This window comes from Filicampus tigris, chromosome 8 (genome assembly GCF_054856515.1).
Source record: "Filicampus tigris isolate MCC_2025a chromosome 8, RoL_Ftig_1.0, whole genome shotgun sequence".
NCBI lineage: Eukaryota > Metazoa > Chordata > Actinopteri > Syngnathiformes > Syngnathidae > Filicampus > Filicampus tigris.
The window spans coordinates 2218246-2234201 of record NC_141224.1 but is presented as its reverse complement, the minus strand read 5'-3'; the positions used below and the strand labels follow the sequence as shown (position 1 = coordinate 2234201).

The following is a 15956-nucleotide window of genomic DNA, read 5'->3' as shown; positions in this document are numbered from 1 at the left end:
GATTAGGACTTGCGTGTTGCATCCCATCACACTTTTGATCGGATGAAATTGTTTTGGCAAGCGCAGATTGACCATACCGGAAATAGTAGTAGAAGAAGAAGCCGTAGTGACTTCCGTGTTAACAAAACATCCCTGCGTCCATTTCTACTTTAAATGTCATTATTTCATGTATTTTTCCGCTTGCGCTGTTATGTGGAGTGAACACTTTCTAATGGAGCTGCAAATGTGCCAGTTCAGTCTTTCGCCCCCTGGTGTCGGTGTATTATCCAAACTTGCTGTTGATTACACACACACACACCCACACACGCACACACACACACACACACACACACATACATCAAATTTAGTGATTGTGAATATTGAACCGGTTTCCCAGTTAAGATTGTAAACCGAGGCCGCTTTCCCAGTACTGATTAAACACCCCACACCGCAGGATAATCGTTTAGGATAATCTTTTTGAGTCGTCCGATAATATCGATTTGGCCGACTTGGATTGCAAGCAAGGGAGAATGCTCAAATTTAGCCTGATTATCCATGCGTGCACACCACTTAGAACTGTCGGCTCGCCCATTTCACTGACTTTGGTCGGAAGGGATGGAAAATGCTCAAATCGATCCCAATCGTCAGTTAGCCAATACAATTTGAGAGGTGTCCAGGCCGGTCATATAATTGACCGCTAAAGTAATCAGCAGTTGCTATAGCAACGGCAGAATTTATTTTAAAGCTGTTACTTTGAGTTTCAAAAAAGACAAAAAATAGCAGTTATATACTGTTCCTTGAAATGTCTTGAACATTTTTTGGGTTTTTTTGGGGGGGTTAAATGGAAATGACATGGGCCGATGAGTCTGATGACCTCCGTCGCCGGGCTGTCTTCCAGGCATCAGTGAAGCAACGCAGCCCCGGTGGATCATTAACCGGCGTAAACTTTAGTCCGGCTCTTGTGAAACCGTCGCAAGGGAAAGCCGCCATGTTGGCACTTCACCTTTGCTCCTGCCGGCTGTTGACACAAATAAACAATCGATGCGGGCGCGCTTCATCGTTAGCTTCAGTCCCCTGTACGACTTTAATTCATGATGCAAATTACATTTCCCGGCTGAGAGGAGAACGTTTAAACATGTTAAAGAATTCCCAGTGCATCTTTTCTCTCATATGGTCATATATTGAAAAAATAATAATAAATGCAATTTGTGGTCAATTTTAAAGTTGGAAAACTTTTTTGAACACAATCGCTGATGTGCTCTTCTCGGACTTGGATTGCTCGAGATTATGCTTGCAAGCCAAGCTCGATTAAAATTAAGAACTATTTTTTAAAATACATTTCATGATTCATCACCTTCTAAAATAATGGCTTATTTTGGGAGAAAATGGTGATTTGGATTTTTGTGAAATCATCTCCTCTGGCCTCGTCTTCTGAAATCATCAACTTCTTCAGTCGAACAGATCATCAATTCCACCCCAAATTTAAATTATTCATTCACTCCATTAATTCAGAATTTGGTTCGGATTGTTTTCTTTATTAATTATTTTGTGTAATTGAAGTCTACATTGCACTGTTTTGCTTCAGCAAGTGTTACGTGTAAGTCTCATATTGATGTCCCTGCAGTGCATTGTGGGACTTGTAGTGTATTCATGAGCTTTTATTTTCTACATTCCTACAGTTCTCATGCATGCATTTCATGTTCATTTTATTTTTGGGCGAGACAAACACCAGTTGAGAAGACTAATGTCATATTATATGAGCAAGGTGGCGATGTCTTGATTTCAAACATGCGCACAGCACAGCACAGTTGAACTCAACTTTTTTGTTGTTGTTTTTTTTTACCCCAAATCTACAATGCTGGTGTGGTTACACAATGAACACCACGTTGTCGTTTCCCCCCCAGAATTGTTCATTTATTCACATAGTCAGCGCACATTTCACAAATGAGTACACTTTGGGCATATTTCAAATTGTAACATATTTTGACCAAGCTTTTTAAATGTCTTCAATGTAAGTCGCCTGGCCATAAACGTACACTTGGAGCAGACCGAGCGTAATGAGAGCATTTTAGACTGCACAGCGAGAATATGAAGATGGCGAGCTTCAGGCGAGGGCTGCAAACTTGAAGGTCCTACTGAGAGCCAAACTGTTCCTTGAACCAGTTCCTGTTTGAGCACAAATGCACCACTTATCAATTTTCAACGTCTGCGTGTGTGCATGTGTGTGTGCTCTTGGTTGCCAACGTACTTGACTTTTTGGGCAAATTCGCCGTTGCGAAAGTTGTCCAGGGAGTCCTTGGCGTTGTCCGCCATGTTTCGAAATACTTCGGACACCTGATCACCGTACCTGCTCAACTTGTCCTCGAAGGTCTCCTCCTGGGCATCTGTGTTTGTGCGTGAATAAACGACGCGAAAAAATAAGCAATTTAAGTTGGCCGTAAACAAATAATAAAAGTCATTTGAAAAAAAATGACATCTGGCGGTTGCTGTGAACTCAATACTCACCCGCGTAGGCGATCAGAGCCAGCAGGAGCACGGCGACTGCGAGGTAAAGTTTCATCATCTGAGTGGAAAGAAAGGAAAGTACGCATTTAGAAACGTGCGCATTTTTACAAAATTCTTGGCAGTTTTACAAAATGAACACAAAAATTGCGACGTATAAAGTTCTTAAAAAGGGGGGGAAACAACCCAACTTAAATGTTGTGGCTAAATCTAAACTTCAATACAAAAAGCAGAAACTGTCTCCTACCTGTTGTTGGTCTTGTTCTTGTGGAGGAAACGACTAAATTTGTGTGTTTGTGTGTGTGTGCGTGTGTGTGTGTGCGCGCATCTCTCTTTATATGCCTGCTGGCTTGCACAAATGTGACGCACGCTGGACTCAAACGAGCACACGTGGTGCCCCCCTCTTTTCTTTTTATTGAGCGTGTCACCGCTGTCATATCAGGAGCCGAGATTCAAAAACAATGGTCACTTCATTAAGTACCCCTGTGCAATCTCATGGGTAACAGTGTAAAAAAAAATGGTTATTTACAAAGATAACAATGCTTAGTTTTCACAAATGTGTTTGAAATAAACATAAGTGTTTATTATTGTATTAGTGTTCCAATATTTTGGAAGCGGAATGAGCAAAGTATGAGAAACATCATGCTGTATTAAAAAACAACTGCATTATAACTCAAAATATACCCCAGACTATTTATTATCCCAAAGCACTTTATTTAAAAAATTGTCATGACCTTTCCCAGTTTTTCAATCCAAATGGTCCTTTTCGTCTTTGTCCCGGTGGACACAACTTCCATCATATCCAAAAACAATTTGAAACGTGGACTCGTCAGACCACAGCACACTTTTCCACTTTGAATTGAATTCATTTTTGAAATGAATGATGTTTGGAGGCAAAAAAATGCACCCAAAGTGCTAACACGCTGGCATTTAAAATACCAATTATTAATTTCCTACTCGCCATTTTATTACATGTCTGACGCAGTGATGCATAGATTCACTCTGAAATTCTGATTAATTTTGCATTTTGTGGAATATAAACGAAGCAGCAAAATGCACTCGTTTTTAGCCATCCCCGGGGGCGGCCATTTTGTCTTCTGTCGACTGAAAATGACATCACAGCTGCTCACGACGACCAATCACGGCTGACCTGTGTTCTAAATCTGAGCCGTGACGAGACACCCCGGACTGGCCGCCAACCAGTGGACAAGTTAGTCTTCGTCGAATGAATGTGCCGAGTCGAAGCCAGCCAACTTAAGGCAGAAATTGCCGCAGCCGAGATTTGAGTCCTGTTCCTAATTGACACTTGGACTGGCGGCTTATGTAGCCTAATGTTGATCAGCGTGGGTGGACGGGCCGGGGAGCTGAATGTTGAACAAACTGCGATACTCTACGAGCCATGTTTTAAAAAATATTGCCAGCACTGAGTGGTCTGAGTGCCCGCGGTGGGTGGCGCACTCTGCACTCAACAAACACGTGGTGACCTTGAGATGTAGCCGCCCCTCTTTTTTGTTGACGTTAAGTAGAAAGCATAGTTCACTCTCTCTATTTACTTCTCCTTACGCCTCTCCGCAATGTCACTGATTCTATTTCATGTTATGTTTTCCACCCCAACTGAGTCAAATGGGGCACCACAAACTCTATGATGGGTTGGTAACCCAACAAAAGTTCTCTAAAGTGCTCGTGAGCCCAGGTGGCAACATCGTTCACACAATGATGACCGACTGAGCCTTTCGGGATGCTCCCGCTACACCCAATCGTGACACTCACCACTTTCCGTTTGAACATGAAATATCTTGTCTTTGCGGTGTATTCAACTGCTTTTATCGACAAAAACGTCGCAACTTCATTGTTTGACTCTGCTGATCGTTATGACAAATATGAAGCAAAAAAAAAAAAAAAAAGATTTCAATCGAGAAATTGATTCGATTCCGTCTCTATTGTGCTATTGCAGCATACGCAATGTATACATAAGAACTGTTTTGTGGCTGGATGGATACTAACATAAGAGATTAGTTGAAGTGTTAGTCTCTGTTTTTCTTTGATCAGTGCCATGTGCTGACCCAATTCACTGCCGATTGCATAACAAGCCGTTTGAGTGAGCTCCTTGGCTGCTCCTTTGGACCCAGCGTCTAATCACGCACTTGATTTGTGATTGCCATGTGTGTTCAGTGTTCCGACAGCATCACACATGGAGGTCCAAAGTTTGATCGCATGGGAATATATTGCATATTCATCAATCAGCTGATATTCCTCAACCACCCACTACCCTTTTTTTTTTGTTGACGTTGATTGAGAGACCAGCCTAATTCAGTCATGGACACAAATGTTTATTTTTCTATTTCCTCATTGACTGCCAGTCCATTTCCAAACTTTTCCCATGTTGCCAACTGTTTTAGAGCTTTTGATTGAGCTTTCAAGACCCACAGAATATTGTTTTGTTTTAGTGTTAATGCAAACTTCAACTGGGAGTGACAAACTGCTTGATGCAAGCACACGTTTTGAAGTCTTGTTCGCTATCTGCCGAACTGCGCACGGCTGCTCAGGCAGGCCAGAATAGGACAGGCTTGTTAAGCAGTATCGGACGTCGTAGTATCGGACCGTTTCTACAAGTACGTATACATAAGTGTAGTAGGCGCCGAAACTGGTCTTGGTATCGGTGCCTTTTTGTGTGTTTGGTTTGTTTTGTTTTTTGGGGGCAGCATGCTAGTTTTGTTGTGCATTTTCTTTCATTTTCATTCTTTTTTTCTTTTTTTTTTTTTCTACCTCTGAGACCAAAAATCCAGCACATCCTGTGACTTACTTTCAGATGTTCCGTGTCTCTTCTGACTGCAAGTGCGTGCCACAGTCAGCATGTTCACAATCTGTACTTCTCTGAATTGTTTTGGTTAAAAAAAAAAAAAAAATAGCACCAAAGGGATTGGATTGCCTCATTTTGTTGCACAGACGTTCCTCTTTTTTTTCCAAGGGGGGAAATAAACCAGACTAACCTTATGGTGCCGTCTGAAATGAGTTAATTCCTTCACCCTCTCCCCACTTCTTTGCAAATGCAAGGAAGTCTGCCATCTTTGCTCTTTTAACTGCTTTGCTTTCACACCAGCGAGCCCTTCAAGTGGCCATTTTGTCTGACTCTGATGAAAAGGCCCAAGTGGAGCCCCCCCGGCTCTCGACGAGTTAATCTCCGTCTCCTTTGTGTGCATGAAAGCCCCCTCTCAAATAACTGTAGGAGGCCCGGAGCGTGAATGTGCACGTCCACCTCGGCAATAACAAGTTTACAAAAGCGCTGGGAGAGGAGGATGGAAGGGACGGAATTGTTCACAGAAGATCAAATCTCTGCAGTGTTTTTTTTTTTTTTTTTTTTTTCAAGGGGTTACTAGCAGTTAAACACCTGTTACATTCCAGTTTAGTTTTTTTTTTTTTTTGAAGGAATGTTCTCGTAGCACAGATGGAGCAGACATGCTGAGCCGGACTCTCTGTGGTTTTACTTCACTTTGTTTTGCGTAATAGCTACAAGAGATGCTCGACACTCGTTCCCGATCATGAAGGCGATGATCGTTGGCCACGCATGCTTGCACACGTGCACGCACACAGACGTGTGATGTTCGAGCACACGCATGCTCAAGACATCTTCTGTTGGCATCACGAAGTTGCTTTGTAGAGCACGACCATCTCAAATCCATAGAAACTCCTCTTGGACCTCCTTTGAGACTGTGTCAGAGTTCAAAGTTGACACGGTGACGCGGCATTTAGCTGTTATGCTGCACGAGTAGCCAACACAAGTGAAGTAAGCTTTTAAATCCAGGTTAAAAAAATTCCTCTAAACAATTTTAAATCATTTTTTTAGTTATTTTACAACCTTACTTTTATTTCTGTACGATACCTTTTTTTAAGGTTTCTCTTAATGCGTTCAAATGGAGTCATTGTACGTTCTAATAATTTTCATAGGCTTTTGTTTTCCTTGCTTTGCTTCTGAATCTCATGAACTGTTTTGTTTGCAAATGCTTGAAGGTACTGCGTGCTTGCTTGTGTGAAGCACATGGAGTTGCCTTGTGTATGCTATATAAAAAAAAAGTGCCTTGCCTTGCTTTTGGAGGCAACCCTCATTTATTTTCATCAATGTCATTGAGGAGTGCTACCACACCAAACGCATTTTTACCAAAGGGTTTATTGAAATGGCAGCCTTGTATTTTGGTGCAGTGAGACAGCAACAACCAAAATGTCGACACCAGAAGGTGGCCTGCCGCCTCTCACTGAACAGTGGAGACCAACACTGTGCCCTGCGTCTCCCGCCCCGGGCCCAGGTCCCATATCAGGTCCAGATTCCCGGACGGGTTCTGCTGCTGCTGCCGCTGCTGCTGACCCGGGACTTCACCCTGGTTCTGCCGCTGCTGCTGACCCGGGACTTCACCCTGGTCCTGCCGCTGCTGGTGACCCGGGACTTCACCCTGGTCCTGCCGCTGCTGGTGACCCGGGACTTCACCCTGGTCCTGCCGCTGCTGCTGGCCCGGGACTTCACCCTGGTTCTGACACTGGATCCCCAGACCTCCGGCCTGACTCTGAGAGGTGGTGTCGCAGGTCTGCTGGAAAAAGGGCTCCACTGTGTCCTGGTTCTGGGAGATCTGCATCTGGCTCAGGTATCTGGACAAGAAGCTCATTTAGAAGTTGAAAATAATGGGAAGCCCTCTCATTCAGCGTACTTGCGGATGTCTTGGATGTCCCTGTCAAGGAGGATCCTGAGCGCAATGGAGAAGGCCCTGATGTCCTCTTGCACCTCGTGAAGGTTCTGCTGCCCCATGTTCTTGGTCTGCTGGCTTATGGACTGAATGCCATAGTCCTTGGCGTTGTCCATGTCCTCCTTCAGTTTGATGACTAGGCGCTGCAAGCCTCGTTGGGAACTGTGCAGACCCTTGGAGACGTCCATGAATGTCCTCAGCTGCTGCATAGTGGCAGTGATCAATGTGCTGCGAGCGGGTGACAGAAGGTTGCGTGTTGAGCTGGACTCAGCTTGACTTTCACGAGGACACACAACTGCTCAGTTTTGCAAAAGAGATTGTAAGTATGAGTTAGTAAAATGGTTGAATAAAGGTCAACAAACAAAATTACGAGCTAATGAAGTACCGTCACTATGCATTCAACAATGCAGTGAACCCCGCAGTCCACCCCCTATTACACATTGTCGAAGTTCTTAAAGTGTCATTACGTGCTAGATATTTTGTTTGGAATTTGTCGAGCAGCCGTCACAAATTGTCCTTTACGATTCTACACTCGGCTAATGACATCGATAGTCCTGGTATGCCTTTATCGCCCTGTACTTATTCCGTGTTCATGAACTAATTATTGCTATAACTGAAATGATCCTTTGTTTTTCCGAAGACGTGCCCCGGCTCTCATCCGTGTTGGTGGATGTTGGACCTACTCGAGCTTTGGGCCAAATTCCAGGGTCCGCGCATCCCCGTAGTCCATGTCGCAAAGCTTTTCAAAGTGCTGCCAAAACTGCTCCACGCTCTCCTCCCACATGCTCACGGAGGCGTCGACCTGCTGCACCACTGTACGGGCTTCGATCGGCTGCACCACTGTACGGGCGCTGCAGCCTGAGTTGAGAATTCAAAATGACACTTTTGTGCACTTTGTTCGGACTGTATCAACAAACGCGTACCGGTGACGACTGCCAGGGAGAGGATGAGCGCTGACGCCTTCATGCTCGTTGTAGACTGTTACACCTGGAGAGGGCAAGAAAACCAATACATTGAAGGCATCCATTTTTTATGACTTTGGGGCGAGACAGCCTTGACTACTTACCGGCCAATCACAGAGCACGCATGCAGTAGATCAAAAGCCATTCTACATAATATTCACACCAATGGACAATTTACATTATTCAATGAACATATGTTTGTGTAATGTGGGAGAAATCTAAATCTAGCACAGGCCCCATTGGCCGGAGCCCAGATTCCAACCTGGTACCCCAGAACTGCCGGACGTGCTAACGACCGGGCCGGTGGTGCTGCCCCGCGTTGATTTGAGAAATTAGAAAAATGTAAAAACATTCATGTTGTACGATGCAAAATTCAAATGCGCAATTGATTATTTGATCTCACCTGAAGTAAGGGAGCCTCCTGTGTTGTGCCCGTGTTTGCTCGCTGTTTATATAAGCCGCTGATGATCAGTGTGCTTGGACCGAGCGGGGGAATGGTGGGCGGGGGGGGGGGGGGTTCCTCGGATGAACTCGCATACAAAAATAAAAACATCAAATAAATACCTATTTCAAATTTCAACCCGCAACCCCGCCCCCCAAAAGATAAAGTATCACTTGGTGTCTAGTCATTTGTGAGGTCTATCTTATCGATTTAGTGGTGTGAGAACAAAACAGAAAAAAACCAAGAGTTTGTTGTTTTGTGACTTCTTTATTTACTGGCAACAGAGAGCAGCAGTATTGACGTCCAATGTGACGCCAGATGGGTTACAAGCTACAACAAGCAAGGCAGCGCTACCTAGTGGCTGATTGTCATTATCGCATCTAGTGGTTAGACTTTGGGAAAAACGTGTTACTTGAAATGAAAGACTTGAACCCAAAAGCTTTTTGGCGCATTGGAGTAAAGGCCCACGCGGTGACTGTTTATTTACAAGCACGACAAATTGAACCGACCTGAACCGGAGAGCAACAAAGTGACGATGGAATCAGTAACGCTCAACTTCCTCCTTCTCCCTCCCAGGTCTGTCAGACCCCCTCCAAGTGTCACTCATTGAGCAGAGGCGGCCTCCTTGACCGACTCGGCTATGGTGTCGAACTTCTCGCGGATCTGAGCGGAGAGCGGGGCGAAGAGCTCGGTCAGCTCGCCGATCTTGCCCTCCAGGGAGGTGCGCAGCTCCTCGGCCGTGGCCTCCAGCTGGGTTCGGAGGCCCTCGGCCTGGCTCTCCAGCTGCTGGCCCAGACCTTGGGCCTGGGTCCTCAGCACGGCAGAGAGGTCGGACATCCTCTGGGAGGCGCTGTCGCCGGCCTGCTGGACGAAGGGCTCCACCTGCTGCCTGACGGCGTCCAGGTTCTGGGAGGTGCGCGACTGGAGCTCGCCCAGGTAGGTGGACACCATGCTGGTGCCGAGGGAAGACACGGCAAGTTAGACTCGGTTCTTTTAAAGACTGAGCCACAGAAGAAAGCCAGTCAAACAGTTGTTTGAAAATTGGACTGTAATTTACTTAATTACACAATCATTTGTGACCATTTTTTTTTTTTATCTTGCACTCAACAAATGTTCCATATATTTTATAAAAAAAACAAAAGCTGACGCTAAAACTAAAATGAAGCATTTTCCAAACAATGAAACTATACTTATAAGACTATAGCTGAATTAAAAAAAAAAAAACTCAGAACAAAATAAAAAAAAAAAACGGTTACAACCCTGGTACACAAATACCGACAGTTGGGCCTGATTTGAGCACTTTCCCTCCCTTGCGATGATGAACAAAAGGCAGATTATCGGGTATGTCTGCAAGACTATTTGAGTGTTACTGAGTGATTATCCTGAGTCTTGGTGTCCAGAAAACACTCGTGACACTCGTAAATATTAAACCAATTCAATAATTACGATTGTAAATCTTTGCGCTGACTATCACAAAAGTGCCGTAGACAAGCCTTCCTTTGTGATTCAAGTTTGCAAAGGCCAGATTCTTTGATGTTTCTTGTGATGTGGAATATGTTCAGAGTGATTTTACTTCCAGATCAGCCATACTGGGAAAATGGTCAGCCCAATAATCATAGAAGCGAGCTGCTAGCATATTGCTTATCGGGCCGAATTGGAGCATTTTCCCTCCCTTTTGTTCAGTGTCCGCAATTACCGTATTATCAGATGTCTGAAAGATTATCCTTAGCAATCATGCGTGGTTAAAAATGCTCGGAAAATGGTTGGTGCCGACGATGTCGGATGATCAACCTGATAGCAAAACCTTTTTGCGTGATCAACACAGTTAATTGCCGATAAGTATAAAATAGCAACAGTGGGGCCAAATTGTGCGACCTTTGGTCCCCCACATTTTCAAAGTGGGTGAAGATGTTGCAAATGTCCGGGCGTGTGCTCGAAAGGGTGACAACTCACTTGCGGATGTCCGCCGTGTCCTTGTTGAGGCGCTTCCTCAGCTTGGTGACGTAGGCGTTGATGCGGCCTCGCACGTCACCCGAGTTGGTCTCCACCATGGTCTTGAGCTCGGCCAGGTAGTTGCCGCTGCGCTCCTTGGCGTCCAGCATGTCCTTCTGAAGCCGGTTGGACAGCAGCTGCAGGTCGGTGCTCAGCTGGCCGCTGGAGGAGGCGGCTAAGGGGCTCAGCTTGGCCTCGATGTTTTCCTTGTACGTCGTCAGCTCGGCCATGGCGTCCGTGATCAGCGTGCTGCCGACCGAGAGGAGGTGGCTCGTCACAAGCTAATTAAACACCGGCCCGTACGCATGGACGATGAACGATTTGAGTCGGTTTGACTGCGATTTTGATGTATGGTACAGCTCAGTTGGAGAGGATATGATGCGCTGAGTTGCGTGTTGCCATTTTACATATATTTGAATGAACTTGTCAGTGCGGTAAATATGGCATTTCCTTCAAACATATCTCTCCATTAAATGACAGTTCAGTATATATATATATATATATATGTATATGTTTATATGTATATATATATATATATGTGTATATATATGTATATGTGTACATATATATATGTGTACATATATATATATATATATATATATAAATATATATATATACATACATACATATATATATATATACATACATACATATTCATACATACATACACCCCTCTAGAGTATTGAACTGTATGCAAAATACAGTTATTACAATTAAATAGAAGGTTAAAAAAAAAATAACAGTTGAGATTTTTCTGCTCCTTAGGGTGTGCACGACTTGGCCACCAGGGGGCAGTTTATTAATACACATATATTTGATGGTGGAACACAAAGGCTAAAAGTTGTTTTTTTTTATCTGTCAGCACTGTTCTGTTGCTTAAAAAGGTTTAGTAGCACTGCAACATCAATGCTAGTTTTGCCAGCCTGGCGTTTAGAATTGTGCGTTAGCATCAACCTAGCAGACTTTTGTAAGTTAAAATGATGCAGTTTCGTGGAATACAAAATATGTCATTGTGTTTGTTCAATGTTTACAGTAAATGTCAATTGGGAGTGACAAACAGTATGAAGCAGGCACATTTGGCATCTTTGTTGAAGGCTTGATTGCTGGCGTGTCATTTAAGCTAGTATGCTAGCTAATGCCATCAATGAGCCTCATGTTGAGGTGGTTTGTTTGCGGTGAATATTTCAGCTCCTGAATACAGTCATCTAGGTAGCACGGGTTTGTGGTTATGTACATGTTTGATGCATGGTGTTGATGCTTCACCAGTTTACGCGCTGTGCTGCCATCTTGTGGCATCTGTACGCAAATGCAAACCCATTTTGAAGGTGGTTCAATTCAATGATTTTCATTACATTGTTACTCTTCCGTTGTTACTAGTTGATTAGCAATATTAGTCTGACAACGAGTACGGAAACGTCCCATTTAACGATATGTATTAAGGCAACGTTTAGCGATGAAGCCCACTCACTTCGTCAGTGGCACAACAACAAGGAACTTACTCAAGCTCCCGGTTGAGCTGCGAGGACTTGATGGTCTGCACGACTCCATCGGCCTTCTGGTTCAGCTCGGAGACGGACTGCCAGAATTGGTCAACGGTCTGCACCCAGCTGTCCTGGGTGGCGTCGGCCTGGCGCACCACGCGGCCGTTGCAGCCTGCATGCGACCGAGATGGTTGGGGGGAAATAAATATTTATTCGCATCAGTCATTCCGAAACACATGAATATCAGCGGGAAATTAGCCAAGTTTTCATTTAGTTACCGCTACAAATAATGTCTCTTTGTTCATCTATCTATGCTGGCGAGGTATAGTGGCGGGTAGAACAATGATTTGTGAGTAAATTGTTGAGACAAGATCATCATTAGTGCAGCGTACATCTTGTTTTGGAAATTTGTGTCATGTAAAATATATCAACAAAAAAAACTTACCGGTGAGGACTGCCAGGGCAAGGACGAGAGCTACAGTCTTCATGGTCAGTTGCAGACAGAAACACCTAGAAAAGGGCAACAAAAAACAATTTAGTGAGTCAGAGACAAAAAGATTCAAAATTCGAATGGAGTTGTGTTTTTTTGGGGGGTTGTTGTTGTTGGGTTCCCCCCCCCCCCCTCCTCCTCTTTTGTCTCACCTGAAACGGTCGAGGTTCCTCCGTGTTGATCCCGCGCTGACTAGCAGCTTTTATAGGCTGCTGAGCGTGCGTGGGTTGTTCGCGCCCCCCCCCCTCCCTCCCCCCTCACCTCCACGCCCCCTCCTTCCCGTCCCTATCCTCCACGACACCGCGGCGCGTCCGAAGTTCTCAACTATGTGCATGCACGCGCGCGTCCTTGCATCCTTTTGCACACTTTTGTTTGCGTAACGTGGAGAACAACAACAAGCTTGAAGCTTCCACCTACAATTTGGAGAAAAAAAGTTATCTTCTACCTTAGTTTTGTTTATTATTACCTTCAAGTCTATTGTAAGTTTTTTTTTCAATTAATTATAGTAAATCCTTTAATCTCCTAGTTTAAAGTAATTCATAAAAACATGATGAGCAGTACTTGGTTTATTTGGCATTTACATAAGTTGAAAAATTAGGGAAAGACTAACAATAAGAATGAAACTTTTTTTTGTCCATTGAGCTTAATTAAATTGGTTTACTTCAAATGACTATATTTATTTTATTTTATTTTATTATCTGTTCACCAGCAGCAACCGGAGATGAATTTAATTTGATTTAATTTACAAATTGACAACGTGGGGGTCAGGGAGACAGAAAATGTCCTCATTTGTCAACTCCCTTAAAACACAACCAAAGAGATTTGATTGGATCTTATTTTGTTTGTGTTTTGTTGAAGCCAGACCTCTCCGTGCACGAGATGACAATGAATCACACGCATACAAAAACGGTGATGCATCAAAATATCTCCGTTGACCTTTGTCATGACTTTTACATGACGCTGGACCATGTTTGTGATGCTTGACACAGTTTAATGTGCTGTTATCAACTTCATTATATAATAATGATTTCAAATTTCAGTCATCAAGAAAACAGGTGCATCTTGACACATTTGAATATGGTGGAAACTTCATTTATTTCAGTTCACTTCAAAAGCAGAAACGCATACAATAGATTGACTGCAAAGTGAAAAACTTCATGACTCTTTTTTTTTTATAATTAATCATTTTGTTGCTTACATCTAACAAAAAAATTACATACTTATGTAATATTATTGAATATTACAAAAGGAACAATTCAAATGATTTGGAATGTAATTTGCTAAGAATTACCCTTATGCATTTTTTTTACAAGCATAAAAATGGCCAAATGTCTTTAGGATTTCGTTTTTCTCGCCACACTTGTGCTCTATGTTACTCTTTCCACATTAAAGTATCAAAGCTTTTGCGGAATGAAATCAAATCCTACAGATGTGAAATGGTCTTCCTCACGTCGCTGCCCCGCTTGTAACCTTGCTGATTAATGACAAAATAACATGTTGTGCTTTCTGCAGACATTCCAGCTTGATTTGTGCCCCATTTTGCCGCCTCGGCGGGTGTTGAGTCTCCAGGACATTTGCTCCGCATGCCCAAGTGGCCTCATGTGAATAGAAACAGCAAGTAGCAGCAGGATGTCAAGTCCGCCCTTTCCTTGGGCTTTTCTCATGCAAATGCCACCGTCCGCACCTGGACGCTCTGGCCCCAACACGCACGCGCACACACAGAACCTCCCCCTTCAATATCACTTTGGGGTCCAAGCGGCAAATTGCTTGTATGCAGCAGTAGGACTGCAGGGGAAGGACACATGCAAATGTTTTGCTTGATTACTTGTCAAATACAAGCAAGCGCAGTGTTGAGTGTTGTTGTCTTTGTAAAGACCTTTTTTTTTTTTTTTTTTTTTTTTTTAAATGCAGCTGTAGTGTTGAATTTGATTAGATAGTGCGGGTTGTTGAGGCTGGCTGCTTGCGTGCACGTGGACGCGAGTGACACCCCTGGAGGTTGACAGACACTTTTTTAAATGCACTTTGAATGTGCGCCCCAAACATACCCCGTAGCATGGAATATATATCAACAAAGTTTGTTTTACCTTCATGGTCTTTTTAAAAAAAAATGTGTATTTCACTCCAGTAGGCTGAATTTATTCGTTCTTCTCTGCGTGGGGAAGCGAAAGGCCAGCAGCATCAGGGGGGATGGGAAACTGGTCCTCTAAAGTGCAACATATGTAACGACGGGTGTATTTATTTTTTTTTTCAACAAATCAGAGATAAATTCTTCACACGTAATCCTAACAAAAGTATCACACTTTTTTGTTCTGTTTTGTTTTACACAAATCCCAGATATATCTATCTCAATTCTATGTAATCCGACTAGTGAGCATGTCTAGATGTTGGAGTCGCGTTTTACTCCAGTAAGCGGATTTGTTGAACTATTTCATTTGATTGTGTTGTCTTTTCTTTTTTTACTTATCTTATTTGAGACCTCTCTGCAGATGGAGGCCGCTAGCACTAGTTACTGATAACCACGGAGGTGGATTACTTATTAGACAAGCCTTAAATTACATTTTCAAATTGATCTTAATGAATTAGGAACTATAGAGCCAAGTGCCTTCAAAATAAGACTTAAAAGAGGTTTTCTTTTGCTTGCTTGATCTGGTCGCTGGGATTTATTGCATTCTAAAAACAAATCAGGACAAATAAAGGATTCAACCAACTCTCCCGAAAGCTTTATGACGAGAACCGTTGCATGACCCACTGCGCATGTGTGCTTGCTGCAAAGTGACACTGAGACGACTGGCGTGTCGTGTGTCAAACGTGTCGCGGTCCTTGCCCTTTGGGACTTTGAGATCATTTTTGTACAGGAACAAAGATTAGTGGACTTGGCTTGCTCAGGTAATTAGCACCAAGTCGTGATAACACATGATTACCCAGCGCAACTGGTGAGGGGGTTAGCTACTCACAAGTGACCAAAAAAAAAACAACAACACATTCACGGTTGTAAACTCGGCGGCACCTTGAGATTTGTGGTTGGTTTTTAATGCCGATGTGTAGTGCAGAGGCTTCCTCGATTGTATTTGGTGACCATACAGCCTTCTTACTCACGTGGCAATGTTAAACATTAAGCATTAGTTGTGGAGTGGTATTTTTTGTTGTTGTTGATGTTTTCTTGTAGAGGAATTGAAACAAACGATCATTTGTAGGACAGAATGAGGGAAGGAAGAGGAAGTGAGAGTGATGAGGTGCTACAGTAAAAGGCCTGACAAAGTGGAAAAACAACAAAAGTCAGGGGAGAGTGTGTCAACGGTCGTCTGAGTTAATGTTGGATGACGTCTCCCCGCCGTTCCATTTGGGACGAGTCAGCCAGGTTATTAACGGCCAGAC

The 15956-nt window shown here is 43.5% G+C and overlaps 3 protein-coding genes across 5 annotated transcripts; all 3 read right to left on the bottom strand.

Moving 5' to 3' along the window:
* Positions 1-1865: 1865 nt before the first annotated feature.
* Positions 1866-2839, bottom strand: apoc1 (apolipoprotein C-I). The gene is made up of 4 exons (XM_086039270.1): positions 2729-2839; positions 2485-2542; positions 2228-2363; positions 1866-2145 (listed from the first exon to the last, which is right to left on the bottom strand). The coding sequence occupies exons 2-4, from the start codon at positions 2540-2542 to the stop codon at positions 2112-2114; spliced, it is 228 nt and encodes a 75-aa protein (XP_085895396.1). The 5' UTR covers positions 2729-2839; the 3' UTR covers positions 1866-2111.
* Positions 2840-6628: 3789 nt separating this feature from the next.
* Positions 6629-8682, bottom strand: LOC147142982 (uncharacterized). Of its 3 annotated transcripts, none has more exons than XM_086036991.1 (5): positions 8580-8682; positions 8138-8201; positions 7898-8072; positions 7179-7442; positions 6629-7131 (listed from the first exon to the last, which is right to left on the bottom strand). In XM_086036991.1, exons 2-5 carry the CDS (start codon positions 8178-8180, stop codon positions 6729-6731), a joined length of 885 nt encoding a protein of 294 aa, XP_085893117.1. In that variant the 5' UTR covers positions 8181-8201; positions 8580-8682; the 3' UTR covers positions 6629-6728. The 3 variants fall into 3 exon arrangements, with proteins under 3 accessions (XP_085893117.1, XP_085893119.1, XP_085893118.1); XM_086036993.1 differs by having other exon boundaries at positions 6629-7119; positions 8580-8681; XM_086036992.1 differs by lacking the exon at positions 8580-8682 and adding an exon at positions 8281-8573.
* A 183-nt stretch (positions 8683-8865) lies between these two features.
* On the bottom strand, positions 8866-12834 carry apoeb (apolipoprotein Eb). The gene is made up of 5 exons (XM_086036995.1): positions 12734-12834; positions 12537-12601; positions 12110-12263; positions 10572-10859; positions 8866-9570 (listed from the first exon to the last, which is right to left on the bottom strand). Exons 2-5 carry the CDS (start codon positions 12577-12579, stop codon positions 9222-9224), a joined length of 834 nt encoding a protein of 277 aa, XP_085893121.1. The 5' UTR covers positions 12580-12601; positions 12734-12834; the 3' UTR covers positions 8866-9221.
* Between the last annotated feature and the right edge of the window lie 3122 nt (positions 12835-15956).